Here is a 21,793-nt window from a genome sequence, read left to right on the forward strand (position 1 = left end):
CTCGTTTGCACCTTAATTGAGGCTGGGGACTTAATGAGAAGGATGGCAATTGCGCCCCAAGCCCCAGCCACACAAAAAATTAAAATCTCGTGATCATTTGTGACTGTGCCCGCCATCACCTGCACACATCTTATTTTTACAACTCCAGCTTATTGGTTTCATAAATTATTTGTACCCTAACATCATTAAGGAGCTCATAGCTTTTGAAGGAGCGATATCATACAACCCACAAGGGTAGACCAGGCCATAATAACTCCAAGCGTTTATGACTTTTTGAACGCCCTTATGGAGGGAGGTGTGCTTTACAGTTTTAAATGAACACATAATTTACTGGTTTAACCACATTCATAAAGTTCTATGTACTGCTTACAAAGTTGCCTCAGCTTCTCCTCCTAAAGGGTTGTTACAAAATATAGTCTTGCTTTCAAGATTTCATGCATGCCAACCGCAAAAACATTTCTAGGCCCAGCTGCTCAGGGAGGGATTTTTCCTTGACATGGTAAGCTTCAAAGCAGCTTTACCTAAATATCTAAGTAGATCCCTGCCTTGAGTCATATCAGTCAAAAAACTGCAAAACTTTTTAAATACATAAATCAAAAGGAGGGCTGGCATTAGAAGGCAAAGGTCTCTTCCTCTTAACAAGCAAACCTTCATACTAAGATTAAGCAGAAAACAGATGATCAGACCAGGTTGACATGTCAGAGTAGATGACAATTATTAATCTTAGCCAACACAAACGTCCCCAGCAATAGGCTACAGACTCCTGACCTGAGGAACGCTCCAGTGAATACATTTCAGGACTGAAACATACTTAACAGCTGTTCCCTCAGTAGATGACCTCTACTGACAATATATCTGTTTCACTGTACAAAGTTATCAACTCATTTTCCATTAAATGTACAGACTGATGGCGCATGCTTATGCACCACCTCTATTGTGTGTGAGATATATAGGTGCACGCATAATTTTCTCCACTTTCCACTGATCTTTCGGTGTAAACTTAACATATATCACTAGCATAAACAATGTGGGGATAGTTGTCCCGGCTAAGCAGTTTAAATATATTTTCGTATGTTGTTTCTATTTAATCTTTCTATTAAAGGTACATATTTGTTACATACATTTCACTTAATCCAGTACCTACCAGTTTTCTAGAACAATTAATCAGAGCACTTCCCTATGGGGCACCGTTTATTAAAAACATATTATTTACCCAGCTTCTGCATGGGGTTACATAGTGTACCTACACACAGAAAACTTGCTTCCAAGACAGGTTGTTCCTCGAGCCAGTCAATTTCAGTTTTTAGGTCTCGCCTGAGACAGAACACGTGCTGTTGCTTGTTAAGATCTATTTTCAACTTAAAAGGGGGCTTGGAGCCCTCACATGACTTAACGTTAGTTAACTTCGTCGTCACTCTCATGTCCATGCTTCTCATTGGCCAGAAGGTCCGTTTTTGCTTTCTCTTCTTGTTTATTTCTCTACTGCGCTGCGCTCGGATTGTGGTCCATTCTTTTTCTCACTTCCGCTCTGTTGCTTGTTGCCGTCATCCCTCTTGCCCTGTTGCCCCGTCCAATTGCTTATTGCCCCGTCAGTCCCTCTCGTCCCGTTGCCTGTTGCCCCGTCCAATTGCTTATTGCCCCGTCAGTCCCTCTCGTCCCGTTGCCTGTTGTCCATGGCTTTCTTATATACAGTACCAGCTCAGCGGCTTTGCAGCACTCTATGTGATCACCAGTTTCATTGCAAAAGATAGCATTCATTTATGAGGCACAGGGAAATTAGCTGATGTGCCCCGTATCACAGGATGTGGCGCTGAAGCCGGGACTCAAAGCAGGTTCCCCTGTTCCAAAATTGGCATCCCTGGCCATAACATTGACAAAGCCCCTATCTTTCAAGTTGCTTAAAAAACACAAGCATTGGCAAAGCCAACAGGTCTCGCCTATGTGAGATGTATTGATTTTGTAAACTTTGTTTTTACAGCATGTGCAGCATGTTTGAAAATACATTTTTAAAAAAGCACTATGAAGCGGTCCACACTGGCTGTATCCTAGCATTAATTTTTTAGTGGCTGTATCCTAGCAGTTTTTTTTTTAACTTTCAAACATGCTGTGGTACAACATGGCTAAAAAACATTGACCTAGCTAATAGATCACGCACAGGCAAGACCTACTTGCTTTTCCTATGCTTGTTATCTGTACTAGTGTATATTTACAAAGGGCTGTGCATCCATTCAGTGCTTTGCAATTGACAACATACGTATGAAGTAAGTACAAAATAATCAGAGCAGATAACAACGATAAATGCAATCATATAGGGGGTGTCAGCAGGGAAACTGAAAGTGTGGAGCACCGCGTCCCAGCGATTATAGACTGGATGTCATATAGGTCTATAACGATAAAACTGTAGGACAAGGAATGTAGTGTTATGGTCGTAAAGCCTTGCAGTAGAGGTATACTTTGCAACAAAAACACAAGTATTTTTGTAGAAAGACTAAAAAGTGTAAGGGTGATGGGGCAATTTACAAGGGCGGTAAAGTAGAAAATGGCGAAGACGAGCGTGGAGAAAATAAAGGGTGGGGGGCAGGTGGAAGCAGTTGAGGTGTTGGCAGGTATGCCGTCAGGGTACCTCGCGGTCTTACCTGTGTTGCATCCAGGCTGGTGGTCACCCGGTCACCCTTGGGTTCCACGGTGCGGAAGCAGAGGGCATTTTCAAAGTCGTTCTGGTCCAGCCCCATTAACCCACATACTTCCTGTAGGGCTAGGGAGGGAAAAGCAGCAGTGAGCAATTTGTTAAACAGTCTATATGAAGCATTCATATAGTCCCACATTCTGTTAAGTTCCTCAGACTATACAGAGCATCTGATACCTTGTGGGTGGTTCTTTAATACATTTTGAATTGTGGACCTGTATGTTTGGAGTATTCTTGGAAGCCCATGTCAGTGACTGTAAAGAGGAGGCCTGGAACACTTTGAATTCCTTGCTTGCATATAAAGATTACAACCAACAGGGGCCGCCCCGTCACCCAAACCTGGGGCTTATAAACAATATGAGAGCTACAATGGTTCAGACTCTTAATTAAAAACAAACATTAGTAACTTTAAATTATTCATATCAATTATCAAAGAAATGATGAAATAGTACCCTAAAGAAATGTATCAAAAATAGTTCTTCATTTAATAGAAATTATTTTCATACAAATACATGACAATACAGAAAGTGCTCCTAAAAGTACACAAACATATGTCAATAACAAAGACAAACTTTGGTGTAAGCATAAAAAATAATAGTGGCAACAGAAGAGAAAATGATATACAAAAACAAAAAACATTCAATGCTTCCTCTGATTTTTTGCCAGGGAAGGCGTTGACGGTGTTTCGACCATAGTCCTTTAGCAGGTCATCATCAGGACAAGAACGTGATGAATAATGTTGAAATCATCAATATGTTTGCATTTTAACATTCACATTTTAGTACCAAGACATTGTGCTGCTCTACACCATTTTTTTCTAGGTTTTATGGGAGCTTGTAAGCAGTGAATCTGTTTGGATTGTAATAAAATATCACACTTGTCTGCTTATACCCCCAATTTGATATTGTGCATGAAAGGCTGAATAATTGAATATTATAATTTATTACATTTGCACCATTAAATTAGTACGTGTATAACCGTTTTTTACCTGAAAACTTTTTGTGTTTGAAGGTAGTATGTTATTTTTATTGGATTCTTTCGTTTGTACCTTTGATATGTTACCTACACACACTCTCTTTGTGACATATAAAAAGAAACATTCCGCCTTTTACACGTTTTACACCTAAAAATAAAGCGTAATACTGATTGCAGTTCAAAACCACAATCTGATAAAAGTGAAATATGGAGAAAACGTTTGTTTCTGTGTTTTACAGTCACTGTGGTGTACCTTTCATCTTTTCAACTACCTTCAGCGCTTTTGAAGAAAATGGCTGCCTCACACTTTTTCTATCAAAGCAGCGCCAGGATGGGTTCACACATGGCGTAGGAAAGCTGGCTTTGTTTTCAAAGGGGCCTACTTGAAATATATGATGCAGTACATTAGCATGTCAGTTATGATTGATATTACGGTTACATCCGTCATTTGTGTTGTTTTTCAGCACAAATACATAAAGTAAGGTACCATAACCTACAGGATGAGAAATCACCAGTAGATCCAAGCCTTGGTTCTCAAGAATCAAAGTTGGCCGATGTAGCAATAAAAGGTGCATCTGCTCTTTCTTATTGTGATTTTCCCTTTCAAATGTGTAAAATAAAAGTCACAAACATGAACATTGGTAAGCTGGCATTTTCAGTAATTAAAGAGCTATTTGTTTCTTTCTTTAAAAGAAATAAGCACAAAACCTTCGCTTCCAAAGTACCCCAAAATATAAATTTGTTTTATAATTACACAAAACCAATAACCTTAGATAAGCATTTCAAAGAAAGGACTCTAATTCTAGGGAATTTAAATTGCGTCTATGCACTTTGCAAATATAATTGTTTTGTTGCTTGTAGTTGCAATTACAACTTGAGCGATGGAATAGGTATAGTAAAAGTGCATTAACTGTCTAATTGCAAAAAAAAAGTAAATAGCTGTGTTTTCTACAAAAAAAAACCAAAACGAGATAAAGCACGTTTTTAACTGAATGTGTTAAAATTAGATCTGTATGGCTGTTTTTCAGAAGCATTTTACACTTTCATCTAGTGCAGGTTGTGGACTTTGGAACTGGGAGACTTAGGATATGGTGCCTACATCCTGTATGCTTTGCGGCTACCGTGAAGCGGGTGCCACGCTGCATGGATAGTGTTAAGAATTTCAACCAAAAAAGCATCAATTTAAATGAAGGGTAGCAACTGTGGAGCGTGTGAAGCGCTAAACAATCACAATTTTGAAGAGATAGAGTCTGTGTAGTGAGAGAACAGTGGCTGAGCTTTATAACGTTCACAGTCTATTTTGAAGGAGGTAAGCAGTGGTGTTTTCTGCAAACAAGACCAAAACAGTTGTTTGTCTAAAATAAATAGGTAAATATTTCTTCCAACCGCAACTCCACCTCTGTACTGTGTTTGGGCCCGTGAAGCCCCAAAACTCGTAAAATACTAAAACTATACATGCCGCATGAATAAGTACAGGGAAAAACTTCCCTTTAGTTTACAATTTATACTTTCAAATACAAACATCAAAGAAATTCATGTACCAAAAAAAGGCATGTGTCCTCCCAAAGCGGCTGCAATGATAGATAAACGTATACCCTAACAAACATAAAGCTCAATGGCCCGCACCTACATCCACCTCCTGTCCCCCAGGGTGGCACGGACTGGAAGGGGAAGAAGGAAGATGAAAGGGTGGCGGTGTAGACAAAGCAGTAACAGGGTGTGTGATGCATGTGAGGAGAGCCTTCCCAATTGGGAAACAGAAAACGTGCAAAAACAAAATGAAGTAGACAGAAGAGCAATTTCACATGTAACGGGGCCTGTTGCCAGGGACAGGAACCACCCACCGAAAGGAGGGACGAATGTCAATGTTAGTCACAGAAAGGAAGGGTATTTAGGCAAACATACAAAAGAACCAATGGGAAGCGAGAGGCTGGATCAATGCCCATATAGTGGATACAGCATGCCTCGCGGAGCAGAACATGCGTGCTGACTCTCGGCTCGACCTAAAAACTGAATGAAGTATATATTTGTCTGAAATTAATTCGAAGCGTAAATCAAGAACAAATACACTTTCTAGTTGTAGACTTGAGTATCAAGAGCAAACAAAATCAACAGAAGTCTGTATAACAGACCAAAATACTACATTGTAATACAACCGTTTTCACCCAGAGCCTTTCCAAAACATCTACCAAGCTCGCAATGCAAATTATCAATCTACTCACAGTCACAAAAAAAAATTTGGAAAAATGTCAACGAATAGTATCACCTAAAACAATTTTACAGACAGCTGCACAAAATATTGGGAAAATGGATTGAATTAAATTACAACAAACACAGAAAACTGTATTGAGATGAAGCACATGGTGTAAGTTTTCAAATAGTCTAAATCTAGTCATGAGATTAGACGAATCTTAAATAAACAGTGGACTATGTTAAAACAAGATGATGAGATAAGAGACATATCTGTGACCAAACCACTTCATATCAAAGGTCTGGAAATGTAAGAAACATAGTTATGCATGCTAAACAAGATAATAACGAAATAGAACATTTGAGTAACAAAAAGAAATATACTTACCTGTGTCTGCAATGTTCACAATGCAATAATATCATTCAGACTGACTACATATGTGTTTCTCATAGTGGTTATAAATCTTCTTAAGATCCTTAGCAGCATGCAATTATAAACTGTATATTTTGTTTGAAATGTCCCTAAAGTCAAGGTTAAGTGGATTGAGCATAAAAACGGAATTCAAACTGGCAGTAAAGGGATCTTGATAGCAAGAGTTTTATCATAGTTTAAATCAATTCTAATTACGAATTGAAGGTAATCTTAATTATAAGAGAATGTGACAAAGACAAACATGAGTAGTATGATGGGCTAAAAAAATTAATTGAAAACAGGGGCATGCACCCAAGGGGCTAAATGAAAAAGTAATTTGAGTGTAAATGGAAGATTTAATTTGGCTGTATTTGTTTAATAGGTCTCTAATGAGTCAGCAAAGAGTTTTTATTTTTAGTTCAACTGATGTTACAAGATGTTCACGATTACAACAGGCATGGAGAATAGATTTGTAACAGGTACATTGGCAAGGAAGAAGTGAAGACCTTGTATGTGCATAATGCTCACTGTGCATAATGGAAGAATGCGGTCTCCAGGCGTACTGTGCACAAATAAAACACTGATCACAGAGGTTCATCTATATAATTGTTGACAATATCACCAAGTAAATACTGCTATGTTTAGTAGTTAAAGTTCATTAAGTAACTATATATGAAATATTCTTTATATTTGAAGTTACAAGACTTATTTCCACAATAGCAGGTGTCACGCCTGAAGAACACTGTCAACTCAAAATGCAAAGGGTAAATAAAATGGTCACATGAACATGAAACTATTTAAATATGAAGAGATTTGAATTCAACAATTACACAGAACAATTCTGAAGGTGTTTATTCAGAAAGACATGGTTAATAAAATGCATTTCTAATCAACTGAGGACTTATAAGCCACATTGCGGACCATATGCATGGTGGGCATAGAGATAGATGTCCGTGTTAAAAACCACAAGAGTGACAAGCACTGACAGCTGTGCTTGAGGGCTGTCAACACTGCACTATTCATAAATATTGCAAGCAAGGTGTGGGGTGGGCAAGCGAATGATGGGATGGTTCAAAATCGAAGCAGTAGCCATAGACACTGATGTGAATAGACTATGAGCAGGAATTATGTGGAATAAGGGTCGTGCGACAGCCACTGACCTTTTGACTCCACAATATAGCTGGAACTCATGCCATCGGACTGGAACTTGCCCTCGAGCTCAATGTTGCCCAACTTCAAGATGACAGCCACCACCTGTAGGAGCGAGGTCACCTCCTCATCCGAGAAGCCGATGATATCCATGGCTTTCTGCAGGGCACAGAGAGAGTGATTTTTTCTTTAAATAAGCTTTTCAATGTCTTTGTCAATAAGTAGTGCATGCAAGTTGAAGTATTTTCTAGAAAATGCAGCCAAAAATGTTATCTTTAGATTTTCTTCCTTCATTGATGTTTATGTCGTGCACACATGGATCAAGAGTGAAAACCTTCCACAACAACATAGGCAATAGCATAAGTAGCATAAAATACCACAGTCTATATACAAACACAAATATTTTACAAAGATATGTTGGATCCAGTAAACAGAATACCTTGTTCAAAGGTACACAATAACCACAGTAGAGGTTAAACTACATGAAAAGTGCTACTACAGATGAACTAAAACACCATTATTGTATAGGAACTATACATAGCTATCATAGGGGCACAATTCAACACCTGGATCTGTATTATATATAAGGCGCACTTTCCCTGTTTGCGCCACGGTGCACCCTTCAAAAGGTGTGCCAGGCGTAAACAAGGCAAGTGCGCCCTATTATGGAGAATGCGCTGCCCCCTAGGGCTGCCGCTAAGTTCCGTTGCCCAGGGGCGGAGCATTCAAGTGAAATACGGAATGGCTGCTTCAAAGCTGCTACGTTTTTCACACTGCAAGCGGCCCATCACCTGATCTTTCAAGAGGATAGGGATATCCCATTGCAGGCAGATGTAGTGAGTGACTGCACCCACATGAAGGGGATGTCTGGGGTGGTCCCCTGGACCACCTTTATCCCCCCAGAGGGCTGCCTTTAGGCATGTTTGCCTCTGCACCCACGTCAGTAATATGGCACGGGCGCATAGGCAAAGTGAATCCCTCCTCAGGGAATGTCCTTTCATGATAGGGTGGCGCTACATGTGCGCCTGCATTATAAATACTACAGAAGGGGATGCACAAATGCGTGCGACCCCGTCTGTAATCGCATTTTGTCCCAGCGGTGGGACAAAAATAATCTAAATATGGCCGGTACCTTTCTCCAATGCTAGAGGCAATCTAAAAAACGACAGTATGGAGCAATTGGAGGAATTTTCTGTGATTCGAAAGTGGTGTTTCAATTCACCAATTCGTTTTGTTGTCTGTGTACATATAGCTATGAAACCCGATGAAAGAGAACCTGATAAATTACTGAGAAACCATCCACCGCAGAGTAGAAACTAAGGCATACTTATAGAACTACACTGAAACTTCAGTCACTATAAATTGTATAGGGGCGACTAGATGCCCTATCTGAAAATAATTACAATGGCACCCACGGGTCCGGGGACACCACAATAAAAGTAAGAGAAATAACACTGGCAGGCACCCATGGGAAGAGTAGACTTCCCACTTAGAAAGTCCCTCCCTCTGAAAGATGAGTCAGCAAACCCTAGAGAGGGGTTTCTTGGACCTTTCACTGAAACACCACAGCACCATTTTCCTCTAGTAGCCCAAGTTCAACAATGCTGTGATCCCACGGCCTTCTGTTTCAACTTCACTTCACCACGTTAATTTTGGCCGACAACTCCCCCGATGCACATCTTTCTGCTGGCTCCCAAGCCTCCAAGCCTCCATGTTTGAAACAACCTGCCACATATGAACCAGAAACACGCCCACAGGGAGAGAGAGAGGAGTACAATAGTCTTATCCAACATAGCAACATGTCCACTTTCAGGGCAAATCTGGAAAATAAATGTTTCTTTTCGCTTTGAATAATTCAGTAACGAGAGAGCTCTGTCGTGGTGATATTCCATGTATATGAACTTCCAAAAAGGAAAACGCATGAGCGTATCTACCTAATCAGAAGGGCCATTGGCAGCTCTAATAACTTCAACAGCTGAAGACCTAAGGATTCCCTGTTAGGGGTGCTTCCACCTGATGCAGACTACGCTTAAAGGAAAAACAGAAACACCTCCATAAAGATTCAGTCCATTCTTTGCCTCTGTGGATGCAGCTAAACACAATGAGAGTTGGCTAAAATAATGATATTACAGGCCGAATTATAAATATTTGGAAACAGTCGCCATCCTTCTCTGCTCCTAAATAACCCCTAACACCCATCATTAACTTCCCAACTGTATCGCATCTCAAATTGTTAACTCATTAAATATGATCTGTATATTCCTCAAAATAGTACTTGTGACCTTTGGAAGAGATTGTTCTGCAAACTTTCCATCACAATATTGCCCGGGATGAGCAGTAGATTTATGGACAAGCTGCATCTCCATCTATATGTTTTAAAGCACTATTTTTCATAGTCAATGGTGACAAGCACCATTTTATCTTCGGACGATGGTCCTAGAGAAATACCGTAATAGGACCGAAACATAGACTCTGTCCATGAAAAACAACAATCCTTTCTCCCTCTGTGGACTGCACTATGAGGAACACTGTTTAGGCCTCTCATAGCCTGTTTTATGTTTTATCTTAAATGTGTTGGTAAATATTGGTATATGTTATATGTTGACCATATGCAAGTGGGTGCACGGCGTTTTATGAATGTAGAAACGTGGTCATGAGATAATAAACACCACTGAATAGAGCATATTCCTTCTGAGATATTTCTGATTAAATATGTCCCCGGGACAGTTTTTTATGATTATAATCTACCTCAGCCCCTTGAACAATTGGATAGCCCCTGCCTCTATGTGCAACTGTATATTCCTTCAGCACATCTAGATTTTATTTGAAACCCATCCTGGTTAGTACCAGTGCGAGCACACACTGACACACACCATGCCTCAATGTTTCTGCCCATGCAACCTCTCTCTCCATGTCACGATAACTTTCTGTTCACTCAGGTAAGCACAAGAGAACCTCCCCCCCAAACGAAGTATCGGATTCCACAACAACCTGATGTGTAAATCTGAAAAGTTAATGAATGCACAAAGCAGTGGAAAGGTCTGAGTTTGAAGGGCTTTCTGGAACATCCTGACTAATGCTACATTGCTCTTAGTAGACAGGCCTTTTCTGAATAATGACCCACAGGTTCTCCCAATCCAGCAAACGCCTCCTCATGACACCTGAGGATAATTCAGTGTGGGGGTTTCATTAAAAAAAGTAAACAATAACTTCTCAGATCCTCGCAGATTGAAAAAGCTCTCGGGTAATCGTTCGCCAACTTAGCAGGGCCTAGTAGTACTACTACTTTCAGCAGCTGCAATCAGAGTCAATACTCTCAAACAGCTGTGAATTACCACTGTACTGGTTGAATAATCAAGCCCTTGCTCACTATAACCGTATAAGGCAACAGCATACTCCAGGCAAACGTCCTTAGTAACAGGGCAGGACTGGTCGTAGCGGGCACCAGGCGCTTTCCCGGTGGACCAGGGGCGTAACAAACGCCCCCGCAGGCCGCGCGGTGCAGGGGGGGCCCCACTCTCTTCATTAAATGAAGGGGGCCCAGGCCCCCCCCCCCCCTCAGCTCTTCAGTGAGAGTTGTGAGAGAGGCTTGCGCTAAAGCAAGCCTCTCTCCCTTCAAAGCAGGTGCACGCTGTCTGCAGCCTGCTCTGAGCCCCTCGCCCCCTCCCTCTGAATGAAGAGAAACAAAGTAACAACTGACATTGTTTCTCTTCAGTCAGAGGTGCCAGGATTGGGGGTGCAGCCAGTTCTGCAGCGAGACAAGACTAAATTAAGGAAGAGGTCCGGTACACCTCAGATTTGGAGGGGAGTAGAGAGCAGCAGCAATGAGGGGGCAGCTTGGAGGGTGGTGGTGGGGGGCGGGGGGGCGCGGGTCGAGCTTCGAGTTGTATCCCTCCTCCTAGACATTTATTAAAACCCCGGTGGCTGCAGATACCCACCCATCCCACTGCTCCCACAAGGGACTTGGGGACGACCCCACCAGGGGCGGGGCTCCGTGCCCCTGCAATCTGCCTAGGTGTCTGCACACAGGCCCTGGGACAGAGAATACACTCCCCACTCCCAGAGTCCGGCACAGTGAGCCGCCCCCTCACTTGTCTCGACAGCAGAGCTTTCTGTCATTCATCACAAGCAGCAGCGCTACCTCGCTTTTGTCAGACCTCAGTTATCCATTCCTCAGCTGACTGCACCCTCTCTCGCTGCTGACAGCAGAGCTATCCCTCGCTTGGCCACAGACAGCAGAACTATGTCTTGCTCCACTGATATACCCTAGTGAGGCACGTTCATGTACTCATGAACTGAGGACAAAAGGAGACACATACCGAGCACACAGGAAGACACAGGGTGCTGTGGACACAGAGAGACAAGGGTACAGTGGGCATAGGTACTGAGCATACAGGAAGACAGGTAGCGAGGACACAGGATTACACAATACTGAAGACACGTGAAGACACAGGTACTGAGGACTCAGGGGGACAAGGGTACTGAGGACACGTGGAGAAACATGTACTACGGACACAGGAAAACTGGTACCGGGGATACAAGAAGACACAGGCACTGATGACACAGGCAGACACAGGTACTGAGGACTCGTGGAGACACATGTCCTGAGGACACAGTAAGACACAGGTACTGAGGACACAGGGAGACAAAGATACCGAGGACACAAGACGACATGGGGTGCTGTGGACACAGGGAGACAAGGAAACAGCAGGCATAGGTTCTAAGCATACAGGAAGACAGACAGGACACAGGAAGACACAGGTACCGATGGCACAGGAAGGCACAGGTACTGAGGACAAAGAGAGACACATGTACTGAGGACACATCAATACACAGGTACTGATGGCACAGAGAGACACAGATTCAAAGGACACAGGAGGACACGGGGTGCTGTGGACACAGGGAGACAAGGGTACAGCGGGCAGGGTACTGAGCATACAGGAAGACAGGTAGCTAGAACACAGGTAGACACGGGTACTGAGGACACAGAGAGACACGTACTGAGGACACAGCAAGACACAGGTACTGGTGGCACAAGGAGACACAGATACTGAGGACACAGGCAGACATGGGGTGCTGTGGACACAGGAAGACAAGTGTACAGCGGGCATAGGTACTGAGCATACAGGAAGACAAGTAGCGAGGACACAGGAAGACACGGGTACCGATGACACAGGAAGACACGGGTACTGAGGACACAGAGAGTCACATGTACTGAGGACACAGCAAGACACAGGTACTGATGGCACAGGGAGACACAGATACAGAGGACACAGGAAGACATGGGATGCTGTGGAAACAGGAAGACAAGGGTACAGCGGGCATAGGTACTGAGCATACAGGAAGACAGCGAGGACACAGGAAGACACGGGTACCAATGACACAGGAAGACACGGGTACTGAGCACACAGAGAGACGCATGTACTGAGGACTTCATGACACAGGTACTGATGGCACAGGGAGACACAGATATAGAGGACACAGGAAGACATGGGGTGCTGTGGACACAGGAAGACAAGGGTACAGCGGGCATAGGTACTGAGCATACAGGAAGACAGGTAGCGAGGACACAGGATGACAATACTGAAGACACTGGAAGACACAGGTACTGAGGACGCAGGAATACTGGTACCGAGGACACAAGAAGACATGGGTACTGATGACACAGGCAGACACAGGTAATCAGGACTCGTGGAGACACATGTCCTGAGGACTCAGCGGGACACAGGTACTGATGACACAGGGATACAAAGATACCAAGCACACAGGAAGACTCAGATACCGAGGACACAAGAAGACATGGGGTGCTGGGGACACAGGGAGACAAGGATACAGCGGGCATATGTATTAAGCATACAGGAAGACAGGTAGCGAGGACACAGAAAGACATGGGTACCGATGACACAGGAAGACATGGGTACTGAGGACACAGAGAGACACATGTACTGAGGACACAGCAAGACACAGGTACTAATGGCACAGGGAGACACAGATACAGAGGACACAGGAAGACATGGGGTGCTGTGGACACAGAAGACAAGGGTACAGCTGGGCATAGGTACTGAGCATACAGGAAGACAGATAGCGAGGACACAGGAAGACATGTCCTGAGGACTCAGCAAGACACAGGTACTGATGACACAGGGAGACAAATATACCAAGCACACAGGAAGACTCAGATACCGAGGACACAAGAAGACATGGGGTGCTGGGGACACAGGTAGACAAGGATACAGCGGGCATATGTATTAAGCATACAGGAAGACAGGTAGCGAGGACACAGAAAGACATGGGTACCGATGACACAGGAAGACATGGGTACTGAGGACACAGAGAGACACATGTACTGAGGACACAGCAAGACACAGGTACTAATGGCACAGGGAGACACAGATACAGAGGACACAGGAAGACATGGGGTGCTGTGGACACAGGAAGACAAGGGTGCAGCGGCATAGGTACTGAGCATACAGGAAGACAGGTAGCACGGACGCAGGAAGACAAGGGTACTGAGGACACAGAGAGACACGGGTACTGAGGACACAGAGAGACACAGGTACTGAGGACACAGGAAGACTGGTACCGAGGACACAAGAAGACAGGGGTACCGATGACACAGGAAGACACGGGAATTGAGGACACAGAGACACATGTACTGAGAACACAGGGAGACACAGATACTGAGCACACAGGAAGACACAGATACAGAGCGATTCAGAAAAGGGGGTGGTGATGGACAGAGTTTCTGAATTAAGCAGAATACTCCTACCCAGTCAAAAGATCAGGGCTTGATCCATCACCGTTTTTTTAGCTCACTGCACCATCCCAGCTCAGAACCTGGCTACATGCAAATTAGTCTGTCCCTGGCCCAGTGCATCATGGGAACAGGGCAGACCAAACTACCAAGCCAATTCTTACACTGGGAAGGAAACAAGCTTCCGGGGACCGGTTTTTGGCATTACAGCCGTCATCGGCCCGGCTTGCTTGAATCCTGATGGTGCAGTGAGCAAGGGGCTCACATCTGAGCATACCCTTCCACGCTTGTGGTGGACAAAACGATTCAGAAAAGGGGGTGGTGATGGACAGAGTTTCTGAATTAAGCAGAATACTCCTACCCAGTCAAAAGATCAGGGCTTTATCCATCACCGTTTTTTTAGCTCACTGCACCATCCCAGCTCAGAACCTGGCTACATGCAAATTAGTCTGTCCCTGGCCCAGTGCATCATGGGAACAGGGCAGACCAAACTACCAAGCCAATTCTTACACTGGGAAGGAAACAAGCTTCCGGGGACCGGTTTCTGGCATTACAGCCGTCATCGGCCCGGCTTGCTTGAATCCTGATGGTGCAGTGAGCAAGGGACTCACATCTGAGCATACCCTTCCACGCTTGTGGTGGACAAAACGATTCAGAAAAGGGGGTGGTGATGGACAGAGTTTCTGAATTAAGCAGAATACTCCTACCCAGTCAAAAGATCAGGGCTTGATCCATCACCGTTTTTTTAGCTCACTGCACCTTCCCAGCTCAGAACCTGGCTACATGCAAATTAGTCTGTCCCTGGCCCAGTGCATCATGGGAACAGGGCAGACCAAACTACCAAGCCAATTCTTACACTGGGAAGGAAACAAGCTTCCGGGGACCGGTTTCTGGCATTACAGCCGTCATCGGCCCGGCTTGCTTGAATCCTGATGGTGCAGTGAGCAAGGGACTCACATCTGAGCATACCCTTCCACGCTTGTGGTGGACAAAACGATTCAGAAAAGGGGGTGGTGATGGACAGAGTTTCTGAATTAAGCAGAATACTCCTACCCAGTCAAAAGATCAGGGCTTGATCCATCACCGTTTTTTTAGCTCACTGCACCATCCCAGCTCAGAACCTGGCTACATGCAAATTAGTCTGTCCCTGGCCCAGTGCATCATGGGAACAGGGCAGACCAAACTACCAAGCCAATTCTTACACTGGGAAGGAAACAAGCTTCCGGGGACCGGTTTCTGGCGTTACAGCCGTCATCGGCCCGGCTTGCTTGAATCCTGATGGTGCAGTGAGCAAGGGACTCACATCTGAGCATACCCTTCCACGGACAGGAACAGACTAATTTGCATACAGCCAGGTTCTGAAACTGGGATGGTGCAGTGAGCTAAAAAACGGTGTTGGATCTAGCCCTGATCTCTTGACTGGGTGAGAGTTTTCTGCTTAATTCAGAGACCCTGTCCCTCACCACCCCTTGTTGTAAATATTTTTGTCCACCCTAAGCGTGGAAGGGTACACTCAGACATGAGTCCCTTGCTCATTGCACTATCAGGATTCAAGCAAACCGGGCCGAAGACGGCTGTAATGCCAGAAACCGGTCCCCGGGAGCTTGTTTCCTTCCCAGTGTAAGAATTGGCTTTTGTAGTTTGGTTTGCCCTGTTCCCATCATGCACTGGGACAGGAACAGACTAATTTGCATACAGCCAGGTTCTGAAACTGGGATGGTGCAGTGAGCTAAAAAACGGTGTTGGATCTAGCCCTGATCTCTTGACTGGGTGAGAGTTTTCTGCTTAATTCAGAGACCCTGTCCCTCACCACCCCTTGTTGTAAATATTTTTGTCCACCCTAAGCGTGGAAGGGTATACTCAGACATGAGTCCCTTGCTCATTGCACCATCAGGATTCAAGCAAACCGGGCCGAAGACGGCTGTAATGCCAGAAACCGGTCCCCGGGAGCTTGTTTCCTTCCCAGTGTAAGAATTGGCTTTTGTAGTTTGGTTTGCCCTGTTCCCATCATGCACTGGGACAGGAACAGACTAATTTGCATACAGCCAGGTTCTGAAACTGGGATGGTGCAGTGAGCTAAAAAACGGTGTTGGATCTAGCCCTGATCTCTTGACTGGGTGAGAGTTTTCTGCTTAATTCAGAGACCCTGTCCCTCACCACCCCTTGTTGTAAATATTTTTGTCCACCCTAAGCGTGGAAGGGTATACTCAGACATGAGTCCCTTGCTCATTGCACCATCAGGATTCAAGCAAACCGGGCCGAAGACGGCTGTAATGCCAGAAACCGGTCCCCGGGAGCTTGTTTCCTTCCCAGTGTAAGAATTGGCTTTTGTAGTTTGGTTTGCCCTGTTCCCATCATGCACTGGGACAGGAACAGACTAATTTGCATACAGCCAGGTTCTGAAACTGGGATGGTGCAGTGAGCTAAAAAACGGTGTTGGATCTAGCCCTGATCTCTTGACTGGGTGAGAGTTTTCTGCTTAATTCAGAGACCCTGTCCCTCACCACCCCTTGTTGTAAATATTTTTGTCCACCCTAAGCGTGGAAGGGTATACTCAGACATGAGTCCCTTGCTCATTGCACCATCAGGATTCAAGCAAACCGGGCCGAAGACGGCTGTAATGCCAGAAACCGGTCCCCGGGAGCTTGTTTCCTTCCCAGTGTAAGAATTGGCTTTTGTAGTTTGGTTTGCCCTGTTCCCATCATGCACTGGGACAGGAACAGACTAATTTGCATACAGCCAGGTTCTGAAACTGGGATGGTGCAGTGAGCTAAAAAACGGTGTTGGATCTAGCCCTGATCTCTTGACTGGGTGAGAGTTTTCTGCTTAATTCAGAGACCCTGTCCCTCACCACCCCTTGTTGTAAACAGATACAGAGGACACAGGAAGACACAGGTTCAGTGGGCATAGGTACTGAGCATACAGGAAGACAGGTAGCGAGGACACAGGAAGACACGGGTACCAATGACACAGGAAGACACGGGTACTGAGGACACAGAGAGGCACATGTACTGAGGACACAGCAAGACACAGGTACTAATGGCACAGGGAGACACAGATACAGAGGACACAGGAAGACATGGGGTGCTGTGGACACAGAAGACAAGGGTACAGCTGGGCATAGGTACTGAGCATACAGGAAGACAGATAGCGAGGACACAGGAAGACATGTCCTGAGGACTCAGCAAGACACAGGTACTGATGACACAGGGAGACAAATATACCAAGCACACAGGAAGACTCAGATACCGGGGACACAAGAAGACATGGGGTGCTGGGGACACAGGTAGACAAGGATACAGCGGGCATATGTATTAAGCATACAGGAAGACAGGTAGCGAGGACACAGAAAGACATGGGTACCGATGACACAGGAAGACATGGGTACTGAGGACACAGAGAGACACATGTACTGAGGACACAGCAAGACACAGGTACTAATGGCACAGGGAGACACAGATACAGAGGACACAGGAAGACATGGGGTGCTGTGGACACAGGAAGACAAGGGTGCAGCGGCATAGGTACTGAGCATACAGGAAGACAGGTAGCACGGACGCAGGAAGACAAGGGTACTGAGGACACAGAGAGACACGGGTACTGAGGACACAGAGAGACACAGGTACTGAGGACACAGGAAGACTGGTACCGAGGACATAAGAAGACAGGGGTACCGATGACACAGGAAGACACGGGAATTGAGGACACAGAGACACATGTACTGAGAACACAGGGAGACACAGATACTGAGCACACAGGAAGACACAGATACAGAGGACACAGGAAGACACAGGTTCAGTGGGCATAGGTACTGAGCATACAGGAAGACAGGTAGCGAGGACACAGGAAGACACGGGTACCAATGACACAGGAAGACACGGGTACTGAGGACACAGGGAGACAAGGGTATAGCGGGCATAGGTACTGAGCATACAGGAAGACAGGTAGCGAGGACACAGGAAGGCAAGGGTACCAATGACACAGGAAGACACGGGTACTGAGGACACAGAGAGACACATGTACTGAGGACAAAGCAAGACACAGGTACAGATGGCACAGGGAGAAACAGATACCGAGCACACAGGACGACACAGGGTGCTGTGGACACAGGGAGACAAGGTTACAGCGGGCATAGGTACTAAGCATACAGGAAGACAGGTAGCGAGGACACAGGAAGACACCGGTACTGAGGACACAGGAAACCATGGGTACTGAGTACACAGGTAGACACGGGGTACTGAAGACATAGGAAGCCGCTAGTACCAGGCATGGTGGTGCCGAGGCGCACACACAGAGTTATATCAGCTGGTTAATACCAGGGAGCCCCCTCAGCACAGTAATTTCGCCTGAGTTCCAGACGAAATTAGGGGGGGGGCCTCCATGCATCTTGCAGGGGGCCCCCTCAAATTTCGTTACGCCACTGCGGTGGACCGGATGGGTGGAGGCTTGTTTTGGGCCTGTGGGGGGCATTTTTGCTACTGGGGGATGGTTTTGCTGCAGTGCTGCAATATCGGCCACTGTAAAGGGCAGCAGATCCCCCCCCCAACCCTGCTCGGCCGGTCAGACAAAATTGACAGGGCTAGTTCTTTTTCCAGTTCGGCCCTGCAGGCACAGGTGCAAATTTACCAAAATACTAGGGACAGCACACGTGGCACACACCAGTTCACCCCAACACCATCACAGGATTAACTTATTGGAAGACCTTTAGCGCCTCAACCGCCTCCTGTTTTCGTCTGAAATGCTAAGGCAAGATCTAGGAATTAAAACTGCAAGAAGTAAAGCGGGTTCTTGGAACCTTGCTTGTTTTATGCATCTAATGTGGCTGTCATGATTCTAGAGACCAGTGGCAGCAAGTGTGGTGCAAGGGTAGCACAGCTGCTACCCGTGGGTACTCCTGCTTACACCTAAACGACATCCACAGCTATAGGGATATCATAATGTATATTCTTCTAGGCCTCAATGCTGTATATCTCAGGATTTGCACATGATCCTTCGCACTAATATGTCCACCGCATAGAGTGATACAGGAGTTGGAAATCCACACCATATCGAGACATTGGTTACAAATTACATATATGGATTTTAAGACGCGTATCAGGCCAGATCGATCAAATGCCATCTTCTCTGCACCATCTTGTCCGTCGGTTGATCTCTTGTGTTCTGGTAATGAATTTTTGGGATGGAGGACACTTTCCTGCATGATTGGACACTTGTTTGCAACCCTCCCATCGATCCATCAGTGCTGTCATACCTGAACTTCCCGGAACTTCTCCGCGTCATCCATGCCTTCCAGGCTGTGCGACTCCTTGTTGAGGTAGGCGTACTTGCCGCAGTCTGGGTCCAGCTTCAGTTTTTCTGTTGGGGAGGAAGACATGATACGTAAGCACTTTGTTATTTATTCTGTGGACCAGGGATGAATTTTTGTTTGAGGGCAGCAGGGTCAGGGATTGACTGGTCTAGACCTCCAACTTTAAAATCAGGCCTCAGTGAATGGCAAAACCCTACTTCGCTTACAACTCAGTAGTTCTTGGCGATGTACAACCAATCCTATACCTGAAGATACCCATTCCTCGACCAAGTCAAACAGCATTTAGTTAATGGCACTTCCATACCCTAAAAAAATACTTACGGCCCGATTCATAGAGGGCCTCAGCACTCATGATGGAGGCTTCGCAGTCGTGATGGAGACCCGCAGTTGTGATGGAGGCCCGCAGTCGTGATGGAGGCCCCGCAATTGTGATGGAGGCCCCGCAGTTGTGATGGAGGCCCCGCAGTCGTGATGGAGGCCCCGCAGTCATGGCGGCACCTCCGGAATAAGAAACTGCAATCCAGAGAACCCACCACAAGTGCGGCCCCCCACCACGACTACGGGGTTTTCTGCCACGACTGCGGGGTTTCCACCATGACTGCAGGGTCTCCGCCACAACTGCGGGCACCTTTGTGAATCGGGTCCCAAGTGTCTGCGCATATTCTTCAGCCTGTTAAAGTTTAGAGAATACTGACTGACTTAGTGTCTCATGCAATGCTTCCCCTTACCCGTTAAGCAATCTTGCAGGCGGGGCGGCTCTAGTAAATATGTTTTATGTATATACTTTTTTGTGCATTCAGTTGACCTCTGCAGTCCCCACCACTAGAGTGCAGCACTCCCTGCATGGGTGTCTGTCAGCGGGAACGCTTAGGGATGCTAATGGCATCGGGCTTGCTGAAGACCTGTTGCTGATGTACGAGGGGTGCATGTATGTAAGTATTCACAGAGAACAAACTTAGCATCAAACCAATGGAGTGCTGCACAAAAAACAGGATGCATCTCCCTGGGCGACCTCACGTACACCTCCTGCCCCAATGCAATGGTCACATGCCAGGAAAGAGGAACTACCCACACGCCATGTCTGAGAGTGACAACCCATAATGGCTGTTGTGTGATCTGATGCAAAATGTGACTGACAGCTGTACCAGGCGATGGCTGAGCGAGCTGACCGGCAGTTCTTCTACGTCTACTGTGTGTCAATGCCTCGCGCTCTTGCAATATCTTAAACTGTCTCCAGACAGGCCTACAAATGGGGATAATGCTTTTTCATGAATTGTCAGTCTGCTTTTATTTTAGATTGCTGTAATTGTTCTAATATTTCTGATTGCACTCTCTCTTTGCTTCCTTTCTACCCTTCTGTTATGTTACATTATGTGTTGTTATGCAGTTTCTGGAAAGCACTTGCTTACCAAGGGGCAAATTTACAAGAAAGTGACACATCTCGGAAGATGCGTCACTTTCCCTGCGCCACTTCCAGAAACCCCTTGCGCCACTATGGAAGCGCCGTATTTACAATACAGCGCACCATGGCGCAAGGATTGACAGATGCGTCAGAAATTCTGACGCATGTGTTGACACAAAAGACATGCATTGCTGGAGTCGTGTCGCAAGCACGATTCAACTCCAGCAATGCAGGGGGATGCCTAGCCTCATTGTGCTACGTCACTCCTTACACCTGCTTCAAGCAGGTGTAAGAATTTGACTCAGTGGCGTCCTAGAAGTGGCCCAGTGAAATCTTGTAGATTTCCCTGCGTCTCTTCTACCAGGCTTTTTTGCGTTGGAACACCCACCCTGCATACATTATACCTAACGCAGGTATAATGTGACGCAGGGCTTTACAATGTGGCGCATCTCCCTAGATGCGTCACATTGTAAATGGGCCGCATTTTTACGCTGCTGCTGCGTCACAAAAAGTGACGCAACTAAGCCACAAAAATGATGCAAGGGGCTTGTAAATTTGCACCAAAGCACTTACACCTTTGTGAAGAGTTTGTTTGCCGTTGAAGGTGTGTCCACAGGGTGAATACTCTGTGGAAAGCGGTGTCCCTAGGCATGCCTGTGTCCAATGAGTACAGCTGGTGTGGAATGATTGCAGGGTTTTCTCTGTGAATTTGTATGTATGGGGCTTGTACAACTGTGTAGAGTTAATATATATTTGGGTTGTCTCTCCGTGGGGGTGCAGGGCTTCTGACACCCTGTGCTGGTGGAGGGTGTGCGGATTTGGTGGGTGGCATAGGTTGCTGGTACCAGTTCTCTGGCTGAGACTTGAGCTGGAAGGAGATTTCTACCCGGTCCAGTGTCCTCGGTTCCTGAATCCCC

At 45.7% G+C, this 21,793-nt stretch overlaps 1 protein-coding gene across 1 annotated transcript in view; it reads right to left on the reverse strand.

Annotated features, from left to right (window-relative positions):
* The window catches only part of MYO1A (myosin IA), a 359,821-nt gene that overhangs the window by 172,332 nt on the left and 165,696 nt on the right, over positions 1-21,793 (reverse strand). The window contains exons 9-11 of the mRNA XM_086959948.1: positions 19,418-19,521; positions 7,424-7,571; positions 2,637-2,755 (exon numbers count right to left, since the gene is read on the reverse strand). Of these exons, the coding sequence (XP_086816074.1) occupies positions 2,637-2,755; positions 7,424-7,571; positions 19,418-19,521 (371 nt within the window). The remainder of the gene's footprint in view (positions 1-2,636; positions 2,756-7,423; positions 7,572-19,417; positions 19,522-21,793) is intronic.

This window comes from Lissotriton vulgaris, chromosome 1_1, assembly GCF_964263255.1.
Source record: "Lissotriton vulgaris chromosome 1_1, aLisVul1.2, whole genome shotgun sequence".
In the NCBI taxonomy this organism is placed as follows: Eukaryota; Metazoa; Chordata; class Amphibia; order Caudata; family Salamandridae; genus Lissotriton; species Lissotriton vulgaris.